This window comes from Capra hircus, chromosome 7 (assembly GCF_001704415.2).
Source record: "Capra hircus breed San Clemente chromosome 7, ASM170441v1, whole genome shotgun sequence".
In the NCBI taxonomy this organism is placed as follows: Eukaryota; Metazoa; Chordata; class Mammalia; order Artiodactyla; family Bovidae; genus Capra; species Capra hircus.
Genome location: NC_030814.1, coordinates 106,706,689 through 106,719,686, shown reverse-complemented (window position 1 = coordinate 106,719,686; position 12,998 = coordinate 106,706,689). Strand labels below are relative to the sequence as shown.

Genomic DNA, 12,998 nt, shown 5'->3' with positions numbered 1-12,998 from the left:
TCGAACCAAAAAGAAACCCTGAGCATTCTGTGTGTGTCATCCTATCATCCCCAGCAAGAATGTTTCCCTCACTGGGAAAGGGAGTGGTGTGAGCCATCAGCTTTCCTAGCTTCTTTGGGTGGTGCACAAAGGACCAGCTTTGGTTTCACCCAGAGACCAGCAAAACTGAGATGAATAGAAACCACTAGGAAGAAGAACAGGGGTTCCCATGAGCTGCATAGTGGGAGTGACCGTGTTTCTTAGTGGCCTGCTCTGCAGAGGAGCCCAATAGCTTTCACCGCTAAAGAAACCAATGGCCAACATGGCTGCTGCAGACCTCCTGCAGATTTTACTGCTGAGGCTTTGCTCTATGGGTAATTGCATTCACAGACACAAGGCACCCGAGCCCTCCTGCTGCCACCCTCCCCTTCCCCACCCTCAACACAGGATGGGCAGCTGGCCCAGGCCTTTACAGTTACATATGTGCAGGACATAAGGACATGGAACAACAGACCGGCTCAAAATGGGGAAAGAAGTATGCCAAGGCTTTATTTTTGTCATCCTGCTTATTTAACTTTTATGCAGAGTACATCATGTGAAATGTAGGGCTGGATGAATCACAAGCTGGAATCAAGATTGCCGGGAGAAATATCAACAATCTCAGATATGCAGATGATACCATTCTAACGGCAGAAAGCGAAGAGGGACTAAAGAGCCTCTCAATGAGAGTGAGAGAAGAGAGTGAAAAACCTGGCTTAAAACTCAACATTCAGAAAACTAAGATCATAGCATTCAGTCCCATCACTTCATAGCAAACAGATGGAGAAACAGTGGTAACAGTGACAGACTTCATTTTCTTGGACTCCAGATTGCTGCAGATGGTGACTGCAGCCATGAAATTAAAAGATGCTTACTCCTTGGAAGAAAAGCTATGACAAAGCTAAACAGCATATTCAGAAGCAGAGGCATCACTCTGCCGACAAAGGTGCATCTAGTCCAAGCTGTGGTTTTTCCAGTGGTCATGTACGGACGTGAGAGCTGCACCACAAAGAAGGCTGAGCTCCAAAAGAACTGATAATTTTCAAACCGTCGTGCTGGGGAAGACTCTTGAAAGTCCCTTTGAAAGTCTCTTTCAAAGACTGCAAGGAGATCAAACCAGTCCATCCTAAAGGAAATCAACCCTGAATATTCATTGGAAGGACTGATGCTGAAGCTGAAGCTCCAATATTTTTGGCCACCTGATGCAACAAGCTGAGTCATTGGAGAAGACCCTGATGCTGGGAAAGATTGAGGGCAGGAGGAGAAGGGGGCGACAGAGGAAGAGATGGTTGGATGGCATCATGGACATGAGTTTGAGTAAACTCTGGGAGATAGTGAGGGACAGGGAAGCTTGGCATGCTGCAGTCCATGGGGTTGCAAAGAGTAAGAAATGACTTAGCGACTGAATGACAAGTGTGGAATACCTGCTTAGACCATGTTTAACCCCCACCAGTATGCATATACTCAGGATTAGCCTCCAGTTGTGCACGTTTGCCATCAACTTGATTTCCATCCTCAGCCTCCACTGCCATGTGTGCCCCCATGGTGAGACCCTGCAGCCCTAGGAGTACATATCAACAGCCAGGGCTCAGGTAGCTGCTCGTGTGCCTGCAGCTGGTCCTTCCTGCTGGGCCTGACCCTTGTCACGAACGACAAGTGGACACTGCCGCTACACAGGCCCTGAAGCTACGTGTGTGCATACTGCTTGTTCCGGCTGCCACCGCTGCCAGCTCTGGTAACTAGCTGCTGAGCCCACAGGCCCCCCTGAGGACCCCAAGGGTCCTTGCAGCCATTATGGGCTCACTGCAGTAGTTGTCACCAGGGGCCACACAGTTGTTGATGTCATGGATCTAGCGGCCTGAGCCAATGAGATACCAAGCGTCCCCTGGACCCAGAGCTGCCATACCAAGTGTCCCCCACACTTGAGCTTTGCCCCACTAGGTCCAGTGTGCCCTCCCCACCAGCCGCAGGTGAAGGTCAGTCAGTCTATAAAATCTGGAAATGTGAAGATAGCTAGGCAAGGCACAAGGATTTTGAAGAACTGGGTAAACATCATGTCATCAAAGGAATGCAGTGAATTTTCAGTAGCTGACCCAAAAGAAATGAGATACATGAATTGCATGATAAAAAATTCAAAGTTATTGTCCTAAAGAGAATCTGAAAGCTACAAGATAACTCAAGACAAAAAACTTAATGAAATCAGAAAAACAGTGCAAGAACAAAATGAAAAGTTCAACAAAGAAACAGAAAACATAAAAAGAACCAAACAAAATTTTGGAGCTGAAAAATACAATGACTAAATGGAAGAATTCAATAGAGAACACAAAACAGAGAATCAGTGAACTAGAAGACAGATCATTTGAAATTATCTAATCAGAAGAACAAAAAGAAAAAAGAGTGAAAAGGAATGAGGAAACTTATGGGACTCATTAAGAGAATAATCTATGCATTACTGAAGTCCAAGAAGGAGAAGAGGGGGAGAAAGTGGCAGAAGGTTTATTAGAATTCTTTTAATAAATAATAGCTGAGAACTTCTCAAACCTTGGAAAGAGATTTGGACATCTAAGTTCATGAAGCTACTAAGTCACCCCAAAATGACCTTCTTTAAGACACGTTATAATAAGCCATCTAAAAGCAAAGACAAAGAAATATTTTTAAAAAACAGCAAGAGAAAAAATTTCTGTCATATAGAAGAATCCCAATGAGACCCTCAGTGGATTTCTCAGTAAAAACTTTGCAGGTCAGGAGAGTGGAATAATATGTTCAAAGTGCTGAAAGGAAAAAAAAAAACTACCCATGAAGAATGCTTTACTTGGCAAAGTTGTCTTTCAGAAGTGAAGGCAAGAAAAAGACCTTCCCAAACAAATGCTGAGAGAGGTCATCCCTGCTAGATCTGCCTTATGAGAAATGCTGAAAGGAGTTCTTTAAGCTGAAACAAAACGACACTCATTAGTAATATGAATATGTGAAAGTATATAACACACTGGTGAAGGTAGATACATGGTCAAATTCAGAATACTTTAATTCTGTAATATGGTGGTATGTTAACTACTTAACTCTAGGATACAGGTTAAAGAATCAAAGTATTACAAATAGCTGTAACTACAATAATTTGTTAGTGGATATACAGTATAAAAAGATGTAAATTATAATGTTAAAATATAAAATGTGGAAGTGAGGGATAAAAATACAGAGTTTTTGCATGTAATTGAAATTAAATTATTAACTTAAAATATACATTTGTATCTATAATGTGTTTCAAATAAGCCTCAGGAACCACAAAAGGAAAGCCTTTATACACACAACGTGAACATGCTCATAAACTGAAGAGAAGAGAATCAAAGTACGCCACTACAGAAAACCATCAATTCCCAAAAGAAGACAGGAAGAGAAGAAGAAAGGGACGATAAAAAAGTCAGAAATTAATTAACAAGATGGCTTCGATAAGTCCTTACTTATCAACAATTACTTTAATGTAAGTGGGTTAAATTCTCACATCAAAGGACAGAATGACTGAATAGATTTAAAAACAAGCAAACAAAAGCAAGACACAGCTATGTGCTCCCAACAGGAGACTCAGTTTAGCTTTAAGGATACACATAAGCTCAAAGTGAAGGAATGGAAAAAGTCTATGCAAAGAGAAACCAAGAGGAAGGGGCAAGCTGTACTTATCAGACAAAACAGACTAAGTCAAAAACTGTAACAAGAAACAAAGAAAGTCTTTATACAATGGTCAAGTGGCAATTCAGCATGGGAATATAACAATTGTAAACGTATGTGCACCCCACATCAGAGCACCTATAATTTTCAATCAAACAGTGATAGATCTGAAAGGAGAAACAGACAACAGTGCAATAATAGTGGGAGACTTTAGACCATCCAGTCCGAAAATCGATAAGAAAACATTGGATTTAAGCTATACTGTAGGCCAAGTGGACCTAGCAGACATAGGACTCTCCACCCAATATTAGCAGGATACACATTTTTCTCAAGCCTGCATGCAACAATTTCCAAACGAGGTCATATATTATGTCAAAAAACATGTCTTAGCAAATGTAAAAGACTGACAACATACCAAGTAACTTTTCTGACTACAGTGGTATGAAACTAGAAATCAATAACAAGAGGAAAACTGAAAAATTCACAATTCATAAAATTAACATACTGCTGAACAACCAAATGGTCCAAGGAAAAATCAAAGGGAAATAAAGAAAATTTCTTGAAACAAACAAAAAATGGAAACACAGCATACCAAACTTATGTGGCATAGACAGTTCTGAAATTTTATAATATAAGCACTTCTGAAATTTATATATAAATTTTATATATATTTATAAATGTATATATGAAAGTTTATAGCAATAAAAGCATACAATAAAAAAAGAAAGATCTCAAATAAACTACCTAACTTTATACCTGAAGGAACTAGGAAAAGATGAAAAAAACTAAGCCCAGAGTTAGTGGAAGGAAAGAGATAACAAGGATCAAAGCAGAAATAAGTGAAACAGAGAATAGAAAAACAATGAAAAAGTAAACAAAACTGAGAGTTGGCTTAAAAAAAAATTGACAAACCTCTAGGTAGACTTGCCAAGGAAAAGAGAAGACTCAGTACACGAGAGAGGAGACAACTGCAACTGGGTATTACAGAAATATAGACCATAAGAGACTACCATAAATAGGTATATACCAACAAATCGACCAACCTAGACGAAATGAATAAATTCCTAGAATTATACCACCTCCCAATACTGAGTCGTGAAGAAATAGAAATCTCAACAGACCAATAATGAGTGAGGAGATTGAGTCAGTAATCAAAAATCTCCAAACAAAGAAAAACCCAGGACTACATGACGTCACAGGTAAATTCTACCAAACATTTATTGAAGAATTACTGTCAATCCTTCTCAGACTCTTCCAAAAATTCAAAGAGAAGGGAGCACTCCTAAACCCATTTTTGTGAGGCCAACATTATCCTGACACCAAAGCCAGATGAGGACCCAATAAGAAAAGGAAACTACAGGCCAATACCCCTGATGAGTATAGAGGCCAACATTCTTGACAGAGTATTAGCAAACCAAATTCAACAGCACATTCAAAGGATTCTACACCATGATCAAAGTGAGATTCATCCCTAGGATGCAAGGTTGATTCAACCTATGAAAATCAATAGATGTAATACACCACCTTAATAGAATGAAAAATACAATTTATATTAATATGATCATTTCAGTATGCACAGAATAAGCATTTGACAAAATTCAACCTTTTTCATGATAAAAACTCTAAACAAATTAAGTGTAGAAGGAACATACCTCAACATAATAAAGACCGTATGTGACAAGCCCATTGCTAATATCATGCGCAATGGTAAAAGGTTAAAAGCTTTCTCTCTGAGATCATGAATAAGACAAGTGTGCCTGTTCTCACAACTCCTATTGGAAATAATCCTGGAAGTTCTAGCCAGAGCAAGAAAAAGAAATAAAAGGCATCCAGATAGGAAAGACGTAGTAAAATTGTATCTGTTTCCTTATGACATGATCTTGTATATAGAAAATTCTAAAGAATCCATCAAAAACAGTTAGAACTAATGAATAAATTCAGTAAAGTTTTAGGGTACAAAATCAACACACAAAAATCACTAATAGTGAACTGACAAAGAAATAAAATATTTCCATTTCAATAGCATCTGATACTGTAAAATACTTAGGGATAAATTTACCCAAAGAAGTGAAAGATCTATGGACTGAATACTGTAAGATACTAATTAAAGATATTAAGGAAAACACAAATAAATGGAAAGGTATACTGTGTTCATGGGTCAGAAGAGTTACTATTTATAAAATGTCCATGGTGTCCAAAACTATTTATAGATTCAATGCAGCCCTTATCAAAATTCCAAACTCCAATATTAAAAAATCCTAAAATTTTTATGGAACCACAAAAATACCTCAAATACCTTGAGACAGAACAAAGCTGGAGGCATCACACGTCCTGATTTCAAAACATATTATAAAGCTCTAGTAATACAAACAGTATGGTACTGACATAAAACCAGACACATAGGCCAATGGATCAGAGTCAAGAACCCTGAAATAATCCTATGCATATACAGTCAATTTATATTTGACAAGGGAGCCAAGAATTTTCAATGTGAAAAGACAGTATCTCTGTGTTGGGAAAACTGAATGCGAAAAAGTAAAATTGGCTTAGTCACCATGGAGAACAATATGGAGGTTCCTCAAAAAATTAAAATATAACTACCATTGGACCAGCAATCCCACTTCTGGGAATATACCCAAAGAAAATAAAAATAGGATTTTGAAGAGGTATCTGTACTCCCATGTTCATTACAGCTTTATTCACAATGGGCATGGAAACAACCCAAGTGTCCATCTGTGGATGACAAATTGATAAAGAAATGTGGTATTTATGTACAATGTATTCTACAGATGCTGTTGAAATGGAAATATTTTTATTCAGCTTTTATAAAGAAGGCAATCCTGCCACTTGCACGGAATGGCTGAAACTAGAGGATATTATGCTAAGTGAAAATAAGCTAGACACAGAAAGACACATATGTAACATCTCACTTATGTGTAGAATCAAGAACAGCCAAACTGGTAACCACTGGTTGTCAGGGGCTGGAGGGAGGAGGAAATGGGAGGTGACTGTCAAAGAGCACAAAATTTCAGTATGCAAGATGAGTAGGGAGACCTTTCATACAGCACAGTGCCTATGACTAACAATACTCTATGAAAAATAGTCTCTAATATACTTAAAATTTGCTAAGGTGGTTGATTTTACATATAGTGTTCTTATTGCAAAAAAAAATGATAACAATAAAAAGTGTAGGGGGATACTGCGAGAGGTGATGGGTATGTTTATGACCAACCCATTCCAGTATTCCTGCCTGGAGAATCCCATGGACAGAGGAGCTTGGTGGGCTACACAGTCCACGGGTTGCAAAGAGTCGGACACAACTGAGCGACTTCACTTTCACTTTCATGGTGGTGATGGTTTTTACAAGTGTGTCAAAGTGAAAGTGTTAGTTGCTCAGTCATATGTGACTCTTTGCGACCCCGTGGACTGTAGCCTGCCGGGCTCCTCTGTCCCTGGAATTCTCCAGGCAAGAATACTGGAGCGGGTTGCTGTTTCCTTTTCCAGGGGATCTTCCCAACCCAGGGATCAAACCTGGGTCTCCTGCACTGCAGGCAGATTCTTTACCATCTGGGCCACCAGGAAAGCCCTCGTGAGTGTATGATAGGGAAGTCGTTCAGTCGTGTCCGACTCTTTGTGACCCCATGGATTATAGCCTACCAGGCTCCTCTGTCCATGGGATTTTCCAGGCAATAGTACTAGAGTGGATTGCCATTTCCTTCTCCAGGGGATCTTCCCAACCCAGGGATCGAACCCAGATCTCCTGCGTTGTAGACAGATGCTTTCCCGTCTGAGCCACCAGGCTCATTCCCAAACTTATTGAGTTGTATATATTAACTGCTGCTGCTAAGTCACTTCAGTCGTGTCCAACTCTGTGTGACCCCATAGACGGCAGCCCACCAGGCTCCCCCGTCCCTGGGATTCTCCAAGCAAGAACACTGGAGTGGGCTGCCATTTCCTTCTCCAATGCATGAAAGTGAAAAGTGAAAGTGAAGTCACTTAGTCGTGTCCGACTCTTTGCGACCCCATGGACTGCAGCCTACCAGGCTCCTCCGTCCATGGGATTTTCCAGGCAAGAGTACTGGAGTGGGGTGCCATTGTCTTCTCCAATATATTAACTATGTACCATCTTTTTACATGTCAGCTGTACCTCAAAAAAGTGGTTTAAAAAATTCCAAACCATGAGTAGTTTGTAAGTATATGATCTAAAGAAAATACGTCTGCAGCTTGACACAGTGGAGACTCCTACTGTGACAATTAGCTTATGGAATCAAAATTATGGGAGCTGAATGGGGCAGTGATGGTGGGATGGCCTCAAGGGGAGGGCAGGGCCATATGCCTGCAGTTGGGGGATGGCATTTGAGGGGTCTGAGCCAAGCCTTGGAGAATTAGAGTTTATCAGATGGCCAAGGGTGGGGGAAGCAGCAGGCCCTCCCAAGCTGAGGGCTCCGTGGATTCAGGAGCTTGAAGGCCAGGTGGTGTGCACTGCATTGGAAGGACGGGACTATTTTAGGGACTGGTGTGAGGTGTGTGAGCTGGGGGCAAAGAGGACAGTGGCAGGCTGAGAGCCTTGGATGCCAGAGTGTAGAATGGCTTGAATCCTGATGGGGACGGGGATCCTTTGAGGGCTTTACAGCGTGGAAGAGCCATAACTAGTTTTGGTGGAGGCAGCGGTTCAGTTGCTGTAGAGTCTGGGCTGCTGGCTGTCACGGATAAAGGATATTCAGTAGGGACTGTGGCCTGCAGCTGAAGTGTGTGCTCTATCCCTGGTGTCCGCTGCTGGGCGCCAGGCACTGTTGTCAGAGCCTGCATTTTCCAAGGGAAGATGGAATTCCAGATTTCAGACATGAAATCTTATCATTTTGAGGGTTGGTTTCAGAACTTTGAAAATACTATTTGTGTCCTGTGGCATACCTGTGGCAGATTCAGTCCCTGGCTGAGAGTTTTGGCCTTTGTCTTGGACTTTGAGCTCCTGGTGGTGAGGGTGGGGATGACCCAGGCAAGAATCCCTTCCTCAGACAGGGTTCACCACCCCCAGGTGGCTCTGGCCTTCATGTGAGTGGAGGGTCTGGCATGATGGGGCCTCTGTAGCCACCTATCATGCCCTTCCTGGCCTGGGGTTCAGGCCTCACACCTAGCTGGGGTTCTCTGGGCCCTGCACAGCCAGGTTAGAAGTTCTGCTCTCTGGGGCCCTCCTCACTGCTTCCCCTCCTTGGTCTGCTGTGATCTGGGAATTTGAACAATCTCATCTTTGCCCTGTAGGCTGGCCTGATCCGTATGGAAGAGGAGGAATTCTTTATTGAGCCCCTGGAGAAAGGTCTGGCGGCAAAGGAGGCTGAACAGGGCCGTGTACACGTGGTGTATCACCGACCGACCACCTCCAGATCCCCTCCTCTGGAGGGGCCACAGGCCCTGGACACAGGTAAGGCTGCTGCAGGTGGGAGGTTGCACGGTAGCCCTTGAATGCTCCGCTGGGGGGATCCAGGCATCATTTCTGTAGGTCTGGTCCCAGGCCTGGACTGAGACCACCCTTGCTGACCACACAGCACAGTGAGGGTGCTAAAATGCTGAGTTGGGGACCTCTGCTTTGGGTGTATGTGGGCCATAAACCTGTGGGCCTGAGGCCTCCATGTCAGCATGTGTGTGCTAAGTCGCTTCAACTGTGTTCGACTCTTTGTGACCCTGTGGACTGTAGCTCACCAGGCTCCTCTGTCCATGGGATTCTCTAGGCGAGAGTGCTAGAGTGGGTTGCCATGCCTTCCTCCCAGGGGATCTTCCCGACTCCGGGATTGAACCCGCATCGCTTACGTCTTTTGCATTGTCAGGTGGGCTCTTTACCACTAGCTCCACTGGGGAAGTCCTGAGCAGGCAGTAAAAGCTGCCTGAGGGTCTGACCTAGCGTCAGGGAGCAGGCAAGACCCAGACCAAGCCTGAGTCCCGTACCCACGTCTGGGAGCCTGTGCCTGGGCTCACGGACGAAGGCCCTGAGTGTTTCCTTGGTCCCTACTGGATCCTGCTCCCTCTGGGAGGCAGCGGGGGGGGCCAGCGGGGGCGGGGAGTGCTCTACAGAGAGCCCAAAGGTACAGCCTCGGCGACCTGTGCACACACTTGTGTGGTTTTATCTTTTTCAGCTTAGAGCCAACCGCGCTCTTGGGCCCAGGAGTGAGGAGGCAGCTGCTGGGCAGGTGGTACAGCCCCTCAGCGCCCTCCGGGAGGCCAGACCTGCGGCCTTTGGCCCGGAGCTCCCGGTGTCCTCAGGGTCTCAGGTCCCTGGCTGCAGCGAGGCCAGGCTGGGTTCCGGCCGTGGTCCTGGCAGGCCTCGCCGTGCCCAGGCTCTGTGCCTGGCTCTGGCAGGCTGCACCAGCCCTGAGTTTCCAGTTGTAGATCCCGGGCTGCACCGGGTCATGGCCACGCAGGTGGCAGCAGGCAGGGCACGGAGGCCGGGTCTTGAGTTAAACTCATCTGTGTGTTGACAGGAAACCCTGGGCCCGCCCAGCTGTGCTGTGATTAGCCAAGACACTCCCATTGCCCCCAGGCAGCCCCGTCTCACTTAATTTAGGTCTCTCTGAGTTCCCAGCTGACAGATAAATTGGGTGCAGCCTGGCAGGGCACCATTCCAATTTCGAGGACTGGTATCAAGTACTTTTGCAAAGGAATTGTCCCATCAGGATGCCCAGTGCTCTGTAGAGTCGATCAATACTCGCTGCCCCTCCTCCCCAGATGATGAACTGCAAGCCATCTGCCAACAGTGGAGGGGGTCCCCCAGGCGCTGCCTTCCTGGCCTTCCCAGCTTCAGCCCCTCCTATCTTCCCTACCCTTGGGCTTCTCTGCATGGGGAGGAATGGAGAGTAACCCCATTGGGTGAGGGCAGGAGTGGAAATGGGGCAGGCGCTGTGCCTCAGATCAGGGATCAGGACCCTGGTGTTGCTCCTTGCTGGCTGGCTGCCCTTGGGCGGGTTTGGGTCTCTGGCCTCTGCTTTCTCATCTGTGCAGAGTGATTAGAAATGCCTGTGCTTCAGAGAGCTGAGGGCTGGCCACTTTGGTTTCGGTGCTTCTGGGCTGGCTTTTACTGGAAGATTCAGGGGGTTTCCTGGCGGGGGCCGCTTAGGCCGGGTGAGGTGAAGCCTGCACAGTGAGGCTGCCAGATGCCCGGGTCAGGCTGCTGATCCCTAAACCCATGTGCTGCTGTCTCGTGACCATGCTGCCCTCCTTCCTGGCCGGGCCTTCTTTCCCAGGCTTCTGCTGGCCTTCTGACATCTTCTCTAGAATCCTTTCCCTAACCTCATCCGCCTATCTCTGGTGAGCGCTTAAACTCAGAACACAGGAAAGGGATTCCAAACTCAGCACAAGCCCAGAAACCATTGACCTTAGGAGATTCTAGGGAAGGCCAGTTGCTCGGGTCTGGCACTGAGGCTGCGCTGAAACGGGCTGGGGGTGCGGGGCTCTCCGGACCGAGCTCTGGACCTCAGCCCAGGGCTGTGGGTATGTAGGCTGAAGGCCGTGGGTTGAAGGTAGCAGGTCTCAGCCAGAGGCCAGAGTCTGGCACCAAGCACCCTTTCCTTGGTGTCCCTGCCCAGGGTCCACCTGACCCCGTGTGGACGATGTCCCCAGAGAGCACATTTCTCCCTGCATGTGCCTGGTTGTTCCCCTGTGCCCAGGGTTGAGGCCCACTCTCTGGCTGGAGGTGGCCCAGACACACTTTTTTGCTGTGGCTGGTCTGAGGGCCTGCAGTGACTCTGGACAGTCCCGCTGTCCGTCAGCCCCAGTCTTGTCAGGGCCCACAGTGGCAACTGGTAGATGCGTAAAAGCAATGTCCTTGTCTGAGCACGTTTGCTCCATGCTCTTTCCTGCAAGAGGACGTGACCTACTGGGCACAGAACACCAGTGTGTGTGCGAGCGTGCATGCGTGCATGCGTGCGCGTGTGTGTGTAAGCTAGGGGATCTTTTTTTTCTCATGAATTCTGCTGTGTGGCTCCGATCAAAGAAGGCAGGAGGTACTAACTGGAACCTGAGGGCCCCCATGAGGCAACTTCTGTAAGCATGTTTGAAATACCCTGGCCATTTATCGAGGACATGGATATAATGGGTCCTCTGAGAAAGGGGAAGTGGAGACACCTGTCCTGAGCCTCCTGGTCTGGGAGGTTAGCATCTCCCAGTGTAGGAGGAGTGGGGGTGCCTGTGGAGGGTGGTGTGGTTATGGGTGAGGGTGCTTGTGGGGGTTGGTGTGGCTGGGGTGGGGGGTTTCTTGGGGGGGTCTTATACACAGCTCTTCCTGGGCATTGAAACACATTGTCATTGCCCTGGCTTCCCTGAGCAGCCAGTGGACTTCCTGGGGTGGTCTCAGGGGCTCTCAGAGCCTCGGAGCATCCTTGTCACCAAGTCCCCATCATCTGAGGTTAGCTACTGGGTTGCTGACTGCCCAGGAAAATGGATGGAAAACGAAGGTTTTGGGGTGTCTTCCAGGACTCAGGCCAGGGTTGGATGTTGCCCTGGGTAGCTTAGCCCACACCTTCAGGCCCTGGAGGAGGGCACTAGGGTGGGCAAGGGACTGAAGGAGACCAGGGTGACTTTCCCCCTCACTGGCCTCACAGTTGTTGCAGAAGTATCTCTGCTTGGCTCTGCTGGGCCAGGGAGCCTGTCCGGGCCTGAAGGGCAGTGCTCCAAGGCCAGGGTGCCATCGTGGCCTTTGGGGGAGAGGGGGTTCAGGCATCTCTAGGACTCCTCTGGGCTAGACCTTTCTCAGTCTTCCTCAGGGCCAGACTTGTGCCCAGGGCAGTATGCTGGGAGACGTGTGTGTAATGTCGGCTTCTCTGGTGTTTGCACACGTGTGCATGCGTGTGTGTTTGCATTTACACACAAGCATGGACAGAGCCTCCCTCCCAAGTTCTAGGCCCCGGCCTGAGCACTGCCCTGGTTGCCATCTGTTAACCCTGTCTAAGGTTGCTGAGGAGTAGCCAGGGCCAGTGGGTACGGGGAATGGGGAGCCCCAGGCCAGCCTGGAAGCCCTGCTCAGAGCTCATCTGCCTGATCCTGGCATGTCACGCCCCAAATCTCAGGCTGCTTGTTACCATCACCTGGGTGGCTTAAAGTGAAGTCGCTCAGTCGTGTCCGACTCTTTGCGATCCCGTGGACTGTAGCCTACCAGGTTCCTCCTGGGATTCTCCAGGCAAGCATGCTGGAGTGGGTTGCCATCTCCTTCTCCAGGGGATCTTCCCGACCCAGGGATCGAACCCGGGTCTCCCGCATCACGGGCAGATGCTTTACCCTCTGAGCCGCCAGGGAAGCCTTGATTCTCTCATTCCTTTCCCTTTTCCAGGAGGGCA

General features: G+C 46.9%; 1 protein-coding gene across 2 annotated transcripts in view; it reads left to right on the top strand.

The window, feature by feature from the left end:
• ADAMTS2 (ADAM metallopeptidase with thrombospondin type 1 motif 2) overlaps positions 1–12,998 on the top strand; it is a 260,395-nt gene that overhangs the window by 70,283 nt on the left and 177,114 nt on the right. For both annotated transcript variants that reach the window (XM_018051595.1, XM_018051596.1), the window contains exon 3: positions 8,938–9,097. In XM_018051595.1, coding sequence (XP_017907084.1) covers positions 8,938–9,097 — 160 coding nt within the window. The remainder of the gene's footprint in view (positions 1–8,937; positions 9,098–12,998) is intronic.